The sequence below is a fragment of the Antechinus flavipes genome, chromosome 2, assembly GCF_016432865.1.
Source record: "Antechinus flavipes isolate AdamAnt ecotype Samford, QLD, Australia chromosome 2, AdamAnt_v2, whole genome shotgun sequence".
Lineage (NCBI taxonomy): Eukaryota > Metazoa > Chordata > Mammalia > Dasyuromorphia > Dasyuridae > Antechinus > Antechinus flavipes.
This window is the reverse complement of record NC_067399.1, coordinates 59577930-59596174: the sequence shown is the minus strand read 5'-3', so window position 1 is coordinate 59596174 and position 18245 is coordinate 59577930. Positions and strand designations below refer to the sequence as shown.

General features: G+C 43.5%; 1 protein-coding gene across 1 annotated transcript in view; it reads left to right on the top strand.

Annotated features, from left to right (window-relative positions):
* Nucleotides 1-13472: 13472 nt before the first annotated feature.
* Nucleotides 13473-18245, top strand: part of PLA2G15 (phospholipase A2 group XV) — a 33297-nt gene continuing 28524 nt past the window's right edge. Inside the window, exon 1 of the mRNA XM_051974946.1 lies at nucleotides 13473-15926. Within this exon, the coding sequence (XP_051830906.1) occupies nucleotides 15776-15926 (151 nt within the window). The 5' untranslated portion in view covers nucleotides 13473-15775. The remainder of the gene's footprint in view (nucleotides 15927-18245) is intronic.

Here is an 18245-nt window from a genome sequence, read left to right as displayed (position 1 = left end):
CATTATCCCTTGCACTCGCTTATGTTTCGATTTTTCCCCTCCCTCCCTCCACCCCCCCCCCCAAGATGGCAAGCAGTCCTATATATGTTAAATATGTTGCAGTATATCCTAGATACAATACATATTTGCAGAACCGAACAGTTCTCTTGTTGCACAGGGAGAATTGGATTCAGAAGGTAAAAATAACTCGGGAAGAAAATCAAAAATGCAAATAGTTCACATTCGTTTCCCAGTGTTCCTTCTTTGGGTGTAGCTGTTTCTGTCCATCATTTATCCATTGAAACTCAGGTCTCTTTGTCATAGAAATCAACTTCCATCAGAATACATCCTCATACAGTATCGTTGTCGAAGTGTATAATGATCTCCTGGTTCTGCTCATCTCACTTAGCATCAGTCCATGTAGGTCTCTCCAACCCTCTCTGTATTCATCCTGCTGGTCATTCCTTACTTAACATTTTCTTAAATAAAATTTTGAGTTCCTATGCCCCAAGGGCTATCAAACTGTTCATACCCTATGATCCTATATTGTCTCTACTGGGTCTGTAGCCCATTGAGATCATAAAAAAGGGAAGAGGATGCAGCTCTTTTTGTGATGGCAAGGAACTGGAAACTGAGTGAATGCCCATCAGTTGGGGAATGACTGAATAAATTATAATATATGAATGTTACAGAATCTTATTGTTCTAAAAGAAATCAGCAGGCTGATTTGAGAAAAGCCTGGAAAGACTTACATGAACTGATGCTAAGTGAAGTTGATGAGGTCCAGCTATGGGACACCTAAATGAAATAGGGTTTAATTGAGGTCTAGTGGCAGGTTCAGGGCACAGGGAGTCAAATAGAGTTCCCCTACAACCCCTTTGAATTGGCACAAGGATACAGAGTTAAATGAAGTCTAGTAGCAGTGCGAGAGTTCCCAATAAAGGAATTTATTGGCCTGAAAAGCTAGATTGATAAAAGAGGTTTATTATGGCATTTGGAAGTAAGGTTAAAGTATAGTTAAGGAAATAGGTGAAGGTAGACATAAGAAGGATATCGGAAACAGGATTTCAGTGGACAGAGATCCCTGCCATGCCAGGCGTAAGGCTGGCATGTTTGGAACCTCTGCAAAGAGAGGACTCCAGCTTAACTCTTTTACAAGGAGAGATTTAGCTGGAGGGCCTGTGGGTGGAGTGCCCAAATTGGCTCAGATCCAGGTGGCACTGGGACAGGCTCAGATCTTCTATTAGAATTCAAAGGGACCAGGATTTGTGAATCAAAAGGTCCTGGATTGATAATACATCACCTAGGAGGGACTGGGAATCAGAAATAAATCAATTCTTAAAGGGACACACCAAAGTGAGCACAGTAACAAGATTATGTGATGATCCATTGTGATGGACTTGGTTCTTCTCAACAATGCCACAATTCTAGGCAATTCCAAAAGGGCCAAGTCCATCACAATGGATCACCACATAATCTTGTTACTCTGTGCAATGTTCTCCTGGTTCTGCTCACTTCACTACAAAAAGAACTGTTACAAAGATTTTTGCACATGTGGGTCTTTTCCTTCTTTTATGATCTATTTATGTTACAGACCCAATAGAGACACAGCTGAATCAAACAATATGTACAATTTTATAGTCCTTTGGCATAGTTCCAAATTGCTTTCCAGAATGGTTGAATCATTTCACAGCTCCAAAAACGATATATTAGTGTCCCAGTTTTCCCACATTCCTTCCAACACTGAGGTGGTACCTCAGAGTTGTCTTAATTTGTATTTCTCTAATCAATAATGATTTAGAGCATTTTAAAATATGATTAGAGATAGCTTTAATGTCTTCATCTGAAAATTGTTCATATTCTTTGACCATTTATCAATTGTGGAATAACTTGTAAACTTATAAATTTGAGTCAGTTCTCTATGTATTTTAGAAATGAGGCCTTTATTAGAAATACTGGCTGCAAAATTTCCCCCCCAACTTTCTTCTTCTCTCCTCATCTTGGCTCATTGGCTTTGTTTGTGCAAACCCTTTTTAATTTGATATAATCAAAATTAGCCATTTTCATTTTATAATGTTGTCTAGTTCTTTTTTGGCCATCAAATAAAGGTTTCTTAAGGCCTGAGAGGACCTGAACATTTTGCTAGAATCAGTGGGTCAGTCAGTAAACATTTGCCTTAGTCAAACTGAGGCCTAGGAAATAGCTTAAAAAGGCCCAGGTCTCCCACTGCATCCAGAGCCATCTCCAGTTGTCCTGATCTATATCTGCCCATTAACACTGATGGCCCTGTAGGGGAAAGTGAGGCTGGTATTTTTGTACAGCTCCTCTCACTGAAATCTAATTTACTGGCATTATGGCATGACCTGCCCAATGTTAAGGTTATCTTCAGGAATAAAGACAAAAAAAAACCCCAAAGATTTATCATCTCCTGCCAGTCAGACACTGTGTTAAGCCCCAGGGATACAAAGAAAGGGAAAAGACAGAGTTCATAGTTTAATGAGAGAGATAATATGCAAACAATTATCTATAAACAAGTGAAAAGGTAAATTGGAATTAATTAAAGGAAGGAAGGCACTATCAAAGATGAAGGAGAGAAAACAAAACTAAGAAATCACATGAGTGAAAGATCCCTCCGTGGATTTTCTTCTCCATTTTAGGAGTCCTTGTAGGGGAACCTAGATTGTATCTCCCCCTGGAGCTGTGGACACACCTATGTAGCATATGTAGCTCCACTCTTACCTCATTTCTGAATAATTAATTAAGTCTAACCTATTAGGAATTGGCAAGCTTTTCCAGACTTTCTTTTTTTAGATAATCATTTTCTCTTTCATTATAAGTTTAACAAAAAAAAATTATATGTTTCAAAATACAAGAGGAACTGAAAAGAGGATTTTATATACAACTTTGAACTCTGGTTGTATATCATGTGGTTTGGGGTTTTTTGGTGCATATTAAAATGAAAACAGTAAGTAATAAAACTGACTTATCCTTTTGTGAATTTCCTTCTGTTCTTTTCTGTGCACTTTATGTTTGGCACCTTTTTTTTTTTTTTTTTTTTTTTTTTTAATATCACTCTTACCAACAAACAGATATAGGCAAGAAAACAATAATAGTTTGAGTTTACAAATATTATCTCGTTTCATCCTCATGATAGTCCTGGGAAGCAAAGTGCTATTATTTCCATTTGACAGATGAGGAAATTGAGGTAAATAGAAGTTAAATTGTTAAGTGTCTAAAGTGTTTTAGAGCAGCTAGATTGCACAGTATTTAGACTTTAATTCAAAACGGCTATGATGTTGGATAAATCAACTTTTGCTTGCCTCAATTTCCTCATGTGTCAAATGGCGATAATAGCATCTATCTCTAGAATTGTTCTGAGGATGAAATGAAATTATAATTGTAAAATGCTTAGCACAGTGCTTGGCATAGTGTTATATAAATATTAACTATTTTTATTATTAAACTAGATATAAAATCAAGTCTTATCTACTGCTACAGACTCAGCACTCTATACACTGCACCATTTAGTTGCCACATTGTCCACATCTGACATGTATCTCATCCTGCACTCTAGTCCAACACATTTCTTCCAAAGGGATGAGTATGTTTCATCAATTATCTTAGGAGTCTTCATTGATCAAATCCTGACTTTGAAGTTATCAGCTATCACCTATCACCATAGCTGATTTTGTGATATGTGCTTTAGAAGAGCAATTCTTAGTTCCAAATGATGTATTTGAGGTTCAGCGTCAAAGGGAGAGTGCTGGAGGCACCAAATGTTGGATCATGTGAAGAATTCACAATGGTCATTCTCTTTGGCAAAAGGTAGATTTATGTAGAAGAGGTTATAGACAAAATGAAGAGATACAATAGACATCAGGAATGGTAATTATGAAAGAGTTGGGAGAGTATATAGTTAGTAAGGAAAGGGGTTTTAAAATTAATGATTCCCATTATTGTTCTGTAAGGAATGACCAGCAGGATGAATACAGAGAGGACTGGCGAGACTTACATGAACTGATGCTAAGTGAAATGAGCAGAACCAGGAAATCATTATATACCTCAACAACGATACTGTATGAGGATGTATTCTGATGGAAGTGGATCTCTTCGATAAAGAGAGCTAATTCAGTTTCAATTGATCAAAGATGGGCAGAAGCAGCTACACCCAAAGAAAGAACACTGGGAAATGAATGTAAACTGCTTGCATTTTTGTTTTTCTTCCCGGGTTATTTTTCTGAATTCAGTTCTTCCTGTGCAACAAGAGAACTGTTCGGTTCTGCACACATATATTGTATCTAGGATATACTGTAACCTATTCAACATGTAAAGGACTGCTTGCCATCTAGGGGAGGGGGTGGAGGGAGGGAGGGGAAAAATCGGAACAGAAGTGAATGCAAGGGATAATGCTGTAAAAAATTACCCTGGCATGGGTTCTGTCAATAAAAAGTTATTTTTAAAAAAATAATAAAATTAATGATTCCCTAGTGGAACTCACAATTAAATAGGAGAAAGGGAATACCCCATGAGGCTGGAGTATGCCCTCAGCTAACAAGCAAAATCCTAAAAGGGATTAAGCACTTTAAAAGAGTTAGTTATAAGAAGGAGAAAGATGCCATGAAATATGATTAGGGTGATGATAGGAGAGATACCTTATGGCATAGAGGAAGGGGGAGAGGAAAGACACCATAAGGCGGCATGTTGTTCTGATATCAGCAAAAATGGTGTGGGCCGTGAACAGATTTATAGGGAAATTTAACCTCAGGATTTTGACATAACTCAGATTTCTGATATATATAGCTAGCTGCCCAAAATCTCCGATGAGATTATAAAGTTGAACTAATCACCATCATGCCCTTCCCTGAAGCAAACAGGGAGTAATCTGCCAACCCCACCTGTTACTCAAGGATCTCCTTTTCACTTCTTTGTAATGGGCCTTGGGTTACATATAATTCTCCAATAAAGCAAGATAACTAAAAGGTTCAATTCCAATCAATTGCAATGAATAATCTTGGTTACCGAGATTCTAGTTAGGGAGAATAGGAGTTAAGATAGATTCAGAATGTAACATAACATCAGACTTGTTTGATTGGCTATGTTTATGATATTCTACAAATTCTTTAAGGGCAGGGATTGTCTCCTTTTTTTGTCTTTGTATCTCCAGAACTGGCACATAGTAGGTACTCTATAAATGCTTGTGGTTATTGACTGATTCACTTTGTTACAATGGAGAGTTAATGGCAGCCCTGTTTGTAGTGGCTAGAAGCTGGAAAATGAAAGGATGCCCATCAATTGGAGAATGATTGAGTAAATTGTGGTATATGAATGTTATGGACTATTATTGTTCTGTAAGGAATGACCAGCAGGATGAATACAGAGAGGACTGGGGAGACTTACATGAACTGATGCTAAGTGAAATGAGCAGAACCAGGAGAACATTATATATCTCAACAATGATACTGTTTGAGGATATATTCTGATGGAAGCGGATCTCTTCGATAAAGAGAGCTAATTCAGTTTCAATTGATCAAGAATGGACAGAAGCAGCTACACCCAAAGAAAGAACACTGGGAAATGAATATAAACTGCTTGCATTTTTATTTTTCTTCCCGGGTTATTTCTACCTTCTGAATCCAATTCTCCCTGTGCAACAAGAGAACTGTTCGGTTCTGCACACGTATATTGTATCTAGATATACTGTAACCTATTCAACATGTAAAGGACTGCTTGCCATCTGGGGGAGGGGGTGGAGGGAGGGAGGGGAAAAATCGGAACAGAAGTGAATGCAAGGGATAATGCTGTAAAAAATTACCCTGGCAAGGGTTCTATCAATAAAAAGTTATTTAAAACAAAACAAAATAAAACAAAAAACAATGGAGGGTTAAGTACTTGATATGTTGGAAACAGCTAAGAGGTTAAAAGAAACCCAAAAGGCAGCAATTAAAAAAAAAATGAAAGCAAAAGCCTGCTCATAGAAAAAGTGATGAATTTGGGGTGGGAAGACCTGGAGTCAAATCCTGACTCTATGAGGTTATCACCTAGGACACCTGGGAAAAGTCACCTCTTTGAAAACTGATTTCCTGATCTTTGGGAATTATGTGGAATTCAGGAATTTTTTTAAAACTCTAAGTGTATGATACTGGGGCCTCTGGTTCCCCAATCTTTGTCCCAGCTGCTCTATGGCGATTTCTTCTCTAAACTTGGTTGTCACAAGTCTAAAGCTCTTGTCCTCATCTTCTTAGCATCATTATACAAAGGAACTAGAAACAAAATCTGGAAGGCATTAATTCCCAGTGAGACTCTCCCTTTCCATCAAATGCTATGTAAAAGGATATTGCATGCATATTATGTAATGAGCCTCTTGGGCTTCTTTCAAGTCCAGCTAAAATCCCGCCTTTTCCCAGAAATTCTTTCTCAGCTCCTCTTAATGCTGGTGTCTTCCCTCTAGTCACTATCTCCAATTTTTCCTTTCTATACTTTGTTCATGATTGTTTACATATTGTCTTTCCAATTAGACTGATAACTCCCTGAGAACAGGAAATATTTTTTTGCCATTCTTTGTATCCTTAGGGTTTAGCACAATACCTGGCTCATGTTTAGTTTAGTTATTTCAGTCCTGCCTGACTCTTTATGATCCCATTTGGGGTTTTCTGGGCAAATATACTGGAGTGGTTTGTCATTATTTTCTCCAACTCATTTTACAAAAGAGGAAACTGAGGTAAACATAGTTTACGTGATTTGTTCAGGGTCACATAGCTAGTAAGTGTCTGAGGCCAGATTTGAACTCAAGAAAATTTCTGACTTTAGGCCCAGTGAATAAAGTACTTTATTCACCTGATACATAGTTGGTGCCTAAGAAATATTTGTCAACTCTTACTCTACTCTCTCTCTTCCCTCTGGGAGTACCCAGTTTGACAGTGAGAAACATAATTTCCAACTCTCAGAAAGCCACTTGTTTAGGAGATGGGTAGGACACCTGACTACTTGGCAAGTTTTGATCTTAGGGTAAGGACCTGAGTTTCAGGATTGAGAAATTATTGCCTATAAGTTCCAAAGAGCAGGATGAGAAGGACTGGCTATACAGAGAATTCACCACCCGATAGGTGTGTCACTTTGTCATCAGTGAGTAATACTGACAAAATTTTTGCAGAGGGCTTTGTTCTACATTTTAGGAACTCCTGTCACAAAGGAGGACAGTTCCCAACCAGCAAATATCCCCATTCTTTTTTTTTTTTTTTTTTTTTGCCATTTATTTTATTTTATTTATTATAATTTTTTATTTACAAGATATATGCATAGGTAATTTTTCAGCATTGATAATTGCAAGATCTTTTGTTCTAATTTTTCCCCTCCTTCCCTTCCCCCTCCCCCAAATGGCATGTTGACCAATACATGTTAAATATGTTAAAGTATATGTTAAATACAATATATGTATACATGTCCAAGCAGTTATTTTTGTTGCACAAGAAGAATCGGACTTTGAAATAATGTACAATTAACCTGTGAAGGAAATCAAAAATGCAAGCAGACAAAAACAGAGAGATTGGAAACACTATGTAGTGGTTCACACTCATTTCCCAGAGTTCTTTTGCTGGATGTAGCTGAGTCTATTCATTATTGAGCAAATGGAATTGATTTGGTTCATTTCATTGTTGAAGAGAGCCATGTCCCTCAGAATTCATCATCATATAGTATTGTTGTTGAAGTATATAATGATCTCCTGGTTCTGCTCATTTCACTCAGCATCAATTCATTAAGTCTCTCCAGGCCTTTCTGAAATCTGCCTGCCAATCATTTCTTACAGAACAATAATATTCCAGAATATTCATATACTATAACTTATTCAGTCATTCTCCAATTGATGGGCATCCACTCCGTTTCCAGTTCCTTACCACTACAGAGAGGGCTGCCACAAACATTTTTGCACATGTGGGTCCCTTTCCCTTCCTTAAGATTTCTTTGGGAAAATATTCCCATTCTTCAAGAACAGCCCACTAAAGATTTTGCTGATCTTGTTTTAAGTTAACCACTGCTCTTCAAACTTAAGAGGACCCAAGAACAGGTTTTACACTTACTTATTCATTTGTCCATTAATTTATTCAACAAATATTTATTTAGTAGCTACCAAGCATTGGGTTAGGTGCTGGAAGTACAAAGATAATCTTGAAAAATGCCTCCCTTCAAGGTATGGATTCTATAGCTTTCCCTATCACCCCTCTTTCTCTTCAGTAAATTAGGAAAAGGAGGGCAAGTGAGCAATACAATATGTAATTAGACGACAATAGTGATGATGATGATTATGGTAGTCAGGGAGTATCACAAAAGAATGGGAATATAGAGTACAAGCTTCATTTTTCATCCCTCCCTACTTCCTCCACTAACATAATGGTGGGAGAAGAGCCCCAGCAGTATAATAGCAGACACCCTCCCATGCATCTCTCCTTAACCCCATGTCTCCTTCCTAGATCCTCTTCCTATCCCAACCCATTGCTCTCCATCCCCAGGTAGAACTCAGGTCTCTGCCTTCACTTCCTAAGGCACACAAGGTAACTTCCTCTGTTCCATAAACTGGCCATAAAAACCAGAGAATGGTATGGGTGGAAAGTAAAACACAGAACAGAAAGGACCTTGGAACAAAGAATTTCAGATTTGGAAAGTATTTTAAATGATCATCTATTTAGCCCAATCCCTCCCTTTTATAGACCAAGAAACTGAGGTTCCTTGGGTCTTTGATCTCAAATTCTCCGGTTTCTTCAGATACATGTCCAGGTTGGGCATATGTAGGCTGGAAATCTTACATAGTTTGGTATAATGCTGTGTGGCTCAGAATGGGGAGTGGTCACCATTTAATAAAAAGCTGGAGAGATCTCTAGGAGCAAAGCAAAAGTTTATTGTACGTTCTGGTGAGAAGCGGGCATCCCTCCTGTTGAGCAAGCAATCGAAAGAAGGCACCAAGTCTATGCTGTAAAATGGTCTCTCTCATTTGAGAAGCTTGGTCAGCCAAAAGATCTAGTGCCTCAGCCGTCTGATTGCTGATCATCTCTACAACTGCTTGAAGCCTAATTATCCTGTTCAACACACATACACACACACACACACACACATAGGGATTCTATATCCCAAACTTCCATCTTGAACCCAGGTGGCTAGCCCATACTCTTTAACTATTCTTTCTGGTATCACCCCAACCATTTGTACCCCCAGTCTGGGTAATGGAGGTATCTAAACCCCATTTCCCTCTTCCCAAATCATCATACAACTGAACCCTAAATATTTGTCTGCTTGTTCAGGAAGAAAGAAAAATTTTGGCCTTATTAGTGCAATAATCCAGTTAACAGTTAGGTGAGTACACTGTGAGGTTAAGGTGAAATTCCTAGGGGAAAATATATCAACTTCCAAACAGGCAAAGTAGTCCAAAATAATAATGAGTGATACATAGATAGTTACAATGCACTGGGTTCAGAATTTGTGTTCTCGTTCAGTAGAAGTTCCCTCCTCAAATGTAAGTTGAGGTCTCGCCATCTTCAACTGTACACCTGGATAAAAGTGGTTCCATAGGCCCTTTTGTTCTGGTGTGGTGTGTCCAGCCTCGTTCCTGGGTGCAAATTGCAGAGTCTGAGAGGTCAGTATCATCTATTTGGGTCCATCCCAGCAGAGTCAGCTTTTCATCCTTCCAGGAATGGACCCAATCTCCAACCTGGATTCTATGAACAGTGAAACCTAGCTCAGAATAGTCTGAGCTATTAACCCTTTTTGTTGTAGTTCTTGTAAATGTCCTAGCAATGATTTAATATCTCTTGAGAAAGACATCCTTTGTCCCTAAAATAGGGTCCTAGTTTCCTATATAAGGCTGGAAAAGATAATTCATAAGGTGAATAATTCATATGTGGCTTGGTTCTGATTCTGACCAGAGCGAGAGGGTCTCTAAAGATAATTTAGTCAGCTGCCGTTTTATTTCCTGATTCATCCTTTCTACTTTCCCAGAAGAGGGAGGATGCCAAGGGGTATGGAGATCCTGAGTGATTTCTAAGGACCCAATCACATTTTGCAATACTTGGGCAGAAAAATGTGTTCCCTGATCCGAGTCTGTCCTCTCTGTTCCCCATATCTGGGAACAATTTGTTCTAATAAGACCTTATTTACTGTTGAGGCAATTGCTTGGCCTGAGGGGAATGCCCCCACCCATGAGGTCAGATGCTCCACTATGACCAGCAAGTATCTGAGGTGACCCACTGGTGGCAGCTCAGTGAAGTCCACCCGGATGCTTTGGAATGGTCCGATTCCTGGAGCTTGTCCCCCTTTTGGGATCTGACGTTAAGCAGCCTTGTTAGTCCTTCAACAAATGAGACAGCCGTCCACCAGTTGTCGGGCCATAGTATATAGGCCAGGGGTAACATCCCTTGTCAGTACAGCATCACGCAGGTTTTGGACACCCCAGAGACTGCCCTGGGGCAGCTGCTGAAGGACCTGCCTCATACTTGTTTTGGTCAGTACCTCTCTGCCATCAGGTAAGAGCCATAGTCCTTCCGAGTTCCCAACTGCTCCGAGAGTCGAGGTCTTCTCTTTTTCCTTCGGGGTAGCAATCTCCTGGTCTCCAGCTCCTTTGGCCTCCTCATCTACTGATCTATTTCCCTTTGCCTCAAAAGAGCTTCCCATCTGATGCCCGTTTATATGTATTACTGCTACATTCCGAGGAGCCAGCATGTTTTCCATATCTCTCTGACTAGTGTATAATGGGCCAATTCTTTACCCTCACTATTCACAAACCTTCGTTCTTCCCAAATTTTTCCAAATACATGCACCATACCCCAAGCATATTTCGAATCAGTGTGTATTCTCATCTTGGTCCCTCAATAACTTCAACGCTTGATTTAAGGCATACAATTCACAAGTTTGAGCCGACCAATGGGCAGGTAGACTGCCCTTGGTAACAGTGGAAGTTTTATCTCCATCCACAATAGCAAACCCATTTTTCCTTTTCCCATCTGCCATCCTAGAAGAACCATCTATAAACCAATTCACTCCCTCAGGTTTTGGGGATTCTTGTAAATCCTATCTTACTTTTATTTGAAAATAATTAACTCTAAACAATCCCTTCTCCAAGGGATGATTCTGTTCCAAGGGACAAAAATGAGGCAGGATTAAGATTATGATCTTGGGTGATTACTAGATCATCCTTTCCTAACAGTATTGCCTCATATTTCAAAACTCTGGAATCTGTGAGCCATCTCCCAGCCCTCTGATTTAGTATTATCCCTTCTTGGTGTGGGACACTCACTAAAAGACTGCCTCGCAAGTGAGCTTCCTACTCTCGTCTACCAACAGAGCGATAGCGGCTACTGCTTGTACACAGATTGGCCATCCTTTGGCTACAGGATCTAATACTTTGGAAAGGAAAGCCACTGGTCTTCTCTGCCTCCTCTTATTTGAGCAAGAACTCCCCGAGCCACCCCGCCCTCAACATTGACAGACAGGTGGAAGTGTTTTTCCAAGGTGGGGAGAGCCAGTACAGGTGGTGAAATTAACAAACGCCTTAAGTCCTCAAACTTCTGATCACTCTCGCGATCCCACATGAGAGAATTGGGACTTTCCTCCACCAGGTGCTTACACACGGCTTTAACTATAGCAGCCTAAGAATCTATCCATCCCCGACAATATCCTACTAACCCCAGGAATTTGCATAGCTCTTTGTCTTAGGTTTGGGTGTGTGAAATATTCCCTCAATTCTGGCAGGGTCCAATCTCTTGCTGCCTTCACTAATAAAATGCCCTAAAAATTTTACCTCCCTCTCCACAAACTGCAATTTCTCTTGATACCCTAAACCCCAATTCTCCCAGGAAATTTAATAGATCAATGATATAACTACTGATGTGTTTCCTTGTATTCCCCACTAGGAGTAGATCATCTACGTACTGTAACACCCAAGTTCCCATTACTGGTTGGAAGTCTCCCATGCAATTTTCAAGGATTCGACCAAACAAATTCGGGGACTCACTGTAGCCTTGGGGCAAGACACACCACCTCATTTGCTGCTTCCTTCCAGTCTCTGGATCTTCCCATTGGAAGGCAAAGAGGTTTCTACTACTCTCCTCTAAAGGGCAGCTTTTAATGCATCTTTTAAATCCAATACGCTGAACAATTTTAGCAGAACTAGGAATCAGGCCCAGGATGGAACCAGAGGGTGGGAAGCTAACACGATTTTGTTAATCTCCCTTAGATCCTGAGCTAATTTATATTTCCCATCCTTCTTCTTGACAGGAAGTATGGGTGTACTGAAGGGTGAAGTACAGGGTTCTATTAGTCCTTTTGTCAATAAGCCTTGTATCACAAGCTATAAACCTCTCCTTCCTTGTAGTGAAATTGGGTATTGTTTGACTCTTACCACCCTCCAGGGTCTTTCAATGTGATTTTTATTTGCTCTGCCAGGATTGTCAGGTCCCATCCAAATCTCAGAGTTTATCCTAGTTTGCTCTTCTTCATTCATTAGTGCCATTCTATTGGAGTATATGCTGGGTCCATGTGGAATGAACACAATTTCTGGTTTAGTTATTAAATCTCTCCCCAAAAAGTTTACTCCTGCTTCTGAGATGAGCAGAAATCTGCCCAATGTTTCCCTTTTTCCCATATAAATTTTACAAGCATGGTCATAGGTACAAGAAAATTTTCTCCTTTAACCCCCAAAATCACCAGAGTCTCCTTAGATAATTTAACCCTTCAGGCAAACAGGTCACTGAAAATCTTGATGCCCCAGTGTCTACTAAGAACAGGAGTCTCCTGGTGAGATTCCACCCTTATCAAGAGTTCTGGGAGGGAGTCTTTCAAAAGCCACTAACTCCGCTAATCTTCATCAAGCTCAACAAGGGAACATATCTGCTGTTCCATCCTCTGCTGGGGGCAGTCTTTTTGTATATGCCCTACTTTTTGACATCCCCAATATCTCAAAGGCTTTCCACTGTCAGGAACAGCAAACTTCCTGTTCCTTCCTGAATATCTGTCTTCTTTCCTTGGGGCTTTGTCCTGTCAGCTTTTCTGCATCCTTTGCAATTCCCTGTACTGTCTGGCCTAAGATTTTGGCTTTGTGCTTTTGTTTCTCATCATCCCTCCTAACATACATCTTGGTGATCTCCTCCAATAGATTGGAAAGGCTCTTATTCCATCCTTCTACTCTCTGTAACTTTCTATTGATATCTGGCCATGCATTGGTCACAAAGTGCAATTTCAAGGTACTTTCTACTCCTGGGTCAGAGCCAAACCCAGAGTATTTCTTCATGTAACCTTTTCATCTATTCAGATATTCAGCTGGTGACTCATCCTTCCCTTGAATCACCCCAAAGACCTTTTTCACGTTCTGTGCCTTTGACATTGTATTTCGAATTCCTGTAATTATCAGTTCTCTAAGATATCTCACACTTCCCGCATGAGTGGGGGATGCCATTGTGATCCCAATTTGGATCTACTAAAGGATATTTCTGGTCAGCTGGGACCACTCCTGCCTCTGGAGGTGTCTCCGGTCCCACTCCATAGATGCTCCTTTAATTAGCCCCTCTCCTCTTGTGAGAAGAGAGAATTCAAATTAAGTTCTCCCCAAGTAAAAAGATTAGGACCCAGGAATTGATCAAATTGTTCTGCTAGCCTGATGGAATCTTCTATTTAGGACTTCATTTCCTTCTTAAAGGTCCTGACTTCTGTGGTGCTCAAGGGAGCGGTCACATATCCTACAACTCCCAGAGCCAAGGGAACTTCTTTTAAGGGATACAATTTAGGGCTTGGGTGGGATTAATTGAATTAAGTCCTGTCCTTCCCTTTCAGGTCTGGAGATCATGGCTTCCTGAGGTGGGGCTAAGTATGGAGGAGGGAGAGAACAATGGGTTCCATTGCTGTGTCTTTAAAGTCTTCTTAGACACCCTTTTCACTTTGATTCTTACTTAATATTATGGGGCTGGATAGCACATAAAGCCTCTTTTGGATTAACAGATTATTTACTATTAACATACAAATTTAGTTTTTGGCCCACCCAGTCTTCAAGGGAGCCATACTTGGGCCAAATGGTACCAGACAAAACAATAACTTATCATCTTTTTCTTGCTTTTTCCTTTATATTTTGTCAGTTTGTTCCAATTACTTAACTTATCTCCCAAGGGACTATTTTCTGATCATTTTTCTCCTCAAGGGATGGTTGAGACTGGGCCACACCCATTGAATTTGGATGGAATCTAAATTCCCAAAACGCCCAAACACATCAATTGTCACCAATTGACCTCAGTCACCCCAGAAGATCTATCCTATCCTGTCCAGAGCACCCCTCCAGATCTGTAACTCCACTCAAGAGGCCCACAGGGGGCTTACCTCTGGGTTGCCCCACAGCAAATTGCTTGACTGATCTGTCCTCACACGGAGGTGGGAATTATTGCCGCAGAGTTTTGTGCTTGTTTCCTGCCTTCATGTTCTTTGTTCCAGTGTCAACATACTATGTTTTCTTCTGGAAACACCCACGCTATTTTTTTCTACGTGGTATAAAAGGGAAATTGAGATTTGGGGTAAGCAGGAAGGCTGGAATTTTAGTTCCCAGCTCCTATTTTTTCTCTTTTATTCCTCCTCAGAGAATTACAAGATTATGGTTTGTATATGTAAACAGATATTGTAGAGATCATTTAGTCCCACTCCCCTCATTTTTAATTTTACAAAGAAGGGAACTGAAGTCCACAGTAAAATGCCTTGAAATAAAATGCGGAGGTCTGAAAAACAGACTTTATTTTATTAAGACCCACAATTTCACTGGTGTCAGGAACTCCCTCGATCAAACCGGACCGGCAAATTCTTGTAACTTCCAGAGCATTGCCTCGGCTTACAAGGCCCGTCCAGGTTCACCCGTCGCAGAGGTGGGGGTGGGGACTTGAATAGCTCTTGTCTCTTAAGGCCCACTCTCCCTTGCGCCCTCCTCCAAGTCCCAGCTGAGATCCCGCTCTTTACCAGAAGTCTTCCCCCTGCTGGTTATTCCCTATTAAGCCTGCACACAGCTTGCTTGCACACAGCCTAGTAGATGGTAAGCTCTTCCAGGGCTCGAGCCGTCTTTAGGCCCCAGAGCAGAGGGGCAAACTCCCGGCAGGACACGAAGAATCCGCGCCCCCTCCCCGGGTCGGGAGAGCAGACTAAGATGTCACAGGAAAGTAGTGAATAAAATTGTAAAAGTGCAAAACCACGAGGATGATGCTAAGTGACGGTTTTCTACGTCCGCGGGCGCCATCTGCGCTGGGGCCGGCACTTCAGAACCGCGTAGGGCCCTACGAGGTGCGTGCGGAGAATGGGCACGGCCCGTGCAGGCCGCGGGTACAAATTCCCCGAAAGGTTGGGCGTCCCCAGGGTTTCAGTGCCTCGCTGAGTCACAGAACTTAAAACTGCTGGGAAACGTGCCACAGATAAATGTCCGAAGGTGGTCCTGCGACCGCACGTCCCGGGCCAGGAGAGGCTTCGTGGGTCCGGTGTGCGGGGAAGGCCGGGATCCCCCTGGCGTCCCGGGGCTCGGGAGATAGGAGGGGCAAGGAGCCTCGATGCTCTCTGCACTCGACGCTTTCTGCCTGAACCTCCTCCCTCCCACAGCCCGGGGGCGGACCCGAGGGGCGGGCCGGGGGGCGTGTTTCCGACCACGGATTGGCTGCGTGGCTGCGGGCGGTGGGGTTAAGCGCGTCGCGGGGCCCGGGCCGGGGTCCCGCTAGAGCGGCTGCCGCTGAGTGTGGGGCCTCGAGCCCGAGGCGGAGGGAACCTTCCCGAGCCCCCCGAGCCCGCCAGCTAGCCTGCTATGAATCCCCAGAAGCCATTCCCGCCGCTGGGCACTCGCCCCGGTCCTGGTCGGCCTCTGGTCCTGCTGCTGCTGCTGCTGCTGCCGCTGCCGTCGGCCCAGGTGCCTCCTCCGCAGCCCTCCGCTCCGAGGAGACCCCCGGTGGTGATCGGTAAGGTCGGGGAGGAGGCGCCTCGAAGGCCCATCTGGGCCCAGACGACCCCCTCCCCCTCCCCCTCCCCCCTCCCGCCCGCCTTTTGGGCCCCGGTGCATCCCCATCCTCCCCCGTGCCTTCCCTTATCTCTGCAATCGGGAGCTTCTCCCTGTGCACCCCCTTCTCCCCATCCCCTCTTAGCCTTCGCTGCTCGGGGACTCCTTGGGGTCCCCCTCCTCCCTATGCGCCCCCATCCCCTCCCTTAACCTTCGCTGCTCGGGGACTCCCGGGTTCCCCCTCCTCCGTACGCACCACCCTCTCCCCATCCTCTCACATCGGTGCCGTCCCTTTTCTCCCCTTGAGACTTCGCGTGCTGCCGCTTAACCCTCCCTATTTACGACCTCCTTCGCCTCCCCCCTGTCCCCCGGTCTCCATCCTTCCCATGTTTCTTAACTCGGGACTCCACTTCCTGTGCATCCCTCCCTCACAAGCCCCTTCCCTAATCCTTGCTCGTGGTCCCTCCCCCGACTGTACCCCCCCCCATCCCTATGCATCCTCCATTCCTCCCCATCCTCTCCTCTACGCTCCGAGCCTCCCTTCTTCTCTAGGCCTCCTTCCCCATATACCCCCTCCCCTTCCTATATTCCCATAACCTTTCCGCTCAAGGTCTCCCTCCCTCCCAGTGTATCCTTCCTTCTTCCCATATCCTTTCCTCAGCTCTAACGCTCAGGGTCCCCCTTTTCCCCCAGGCCAGTCTCCCTCCCATCCCCACCCTGACTGTCCTCCCTAAATCCCTCCCTTGTCTCCATGCCCCCTCCTTGGCTCACGGTCCTCTTCACCAGTGCTCCCTGCCTTCGCCCACCCCTTCTGTAATTTTTTCCTCTCCTGTCTCCCTCTTTACCTCTCCCCCACCCAACCCCAGAGTCTCCCCACCCCGCTGTGCCGCTCTGGGACATTGGCTGTTCTTATCACCCCCTCCCCAGGGGGCTCCACCCAAGGCTCCTTTCCTCCCGATTACCTTCTTCGCTCCCTCCTGTGAAGTCCAGGCACGGGTTAATGCCCTTCTCCCCTCCGAGCCCCACTATCTCGATAGGCCACCCTGCCAAGCCCAGGATGGTGCTGCTTCCTCTTCCTTATCCTCCTCATTGCTTCCAGTGCCTCATAAGTGAGGGAATACTTAATATCCTCCCTTTCCTCCTTCTCCCATGTTTGCCCTAAGGCTTTTTGCCTCCATCCTTCCCTGTCCTTCCACCCAACTTAGCCCCTGCTTACGTGGGCTAATAGTAGTTAGCATTTGTGTAGCCAGCACCAGATCTTCATTTCCATGGGGTTGATGCTGTGTTATCCCATTTTGCAAATAAAGAAACTAAGGCTGATTGAGGTTTATGGACTTGCCTTGGGTCACATGATCCAAAGTAAGCCCCTTAACCTCAGTTTGCCTCAGTTTCCTCATTTGTAAAATGGGGATAATAAAAGCAATTATGGCCCATTTCACTAGGATACCTCTCCTTTCCCCACTGCCATGCTCCCACAGCAGCCCAAACTGAACCTGCATACTCACCATGTTCTGCCCCAGCTCCCTGTCTTTTTCCACACAAGGACCCCCTCTTCATTACGGCCTTTGGGTCCTGCTCCCCCCTTATCACGCAGCATGCTCTCCATTCTGTCTTGTGGGAGGGGATCATTCCACAACACCTGATAAGCCTTCTTCAATTTAGACCAAGAAGGGACCTTGGACATTGTCCCTCATCTACCACTGCCCCCTGTGCTTGCCCTAGACAGCCCTCCTTATCAGATCCCTTCATCCTCTCTGCCTTCCTCTTTTCCTTTTCTTTCTTTATTCCCCGTAAGAGGGTGGAAGCTGCTGTGGATTTTAAGTCGGAAGACTTGGGTTCAAATTCCAGTTCCCTCTGACCTTAAGCACTTTTCTCATGTGAAAATGAGGTGGGGCCCAGGGGGAGCCTGGCCAGTTCTCCAAGGTCCTGAGGGTTGTTTGATGCTTAGTAGCTCTCATTGCCTGTCTGCTTTTTGACCCTTGGGGGCCAGCCAAAGGACATGAGAGGGCTTAAGCCCTGCCTTATCTCCCTTTTCTGTGACTTGTCCCTATGATCTATTGCATAGTATGGCTGCTGTGACCGGGACTGGGGCTGGGAGGTCAGAAGGGGAAGAAAAGGTTCAGAAACTGCTGTGTGACCAGATAATGATTATGGTGAGGAGGAAGGACAGTGCCATTCCCTCCCCTTTGCCCTCACAGCCCATGGATGATCTCTGTCACAGTAGTTCTCTTTTCCATTCTCCTGAGCACCGAGTATGGGGCTCATTATTTTTCTGTGTTGA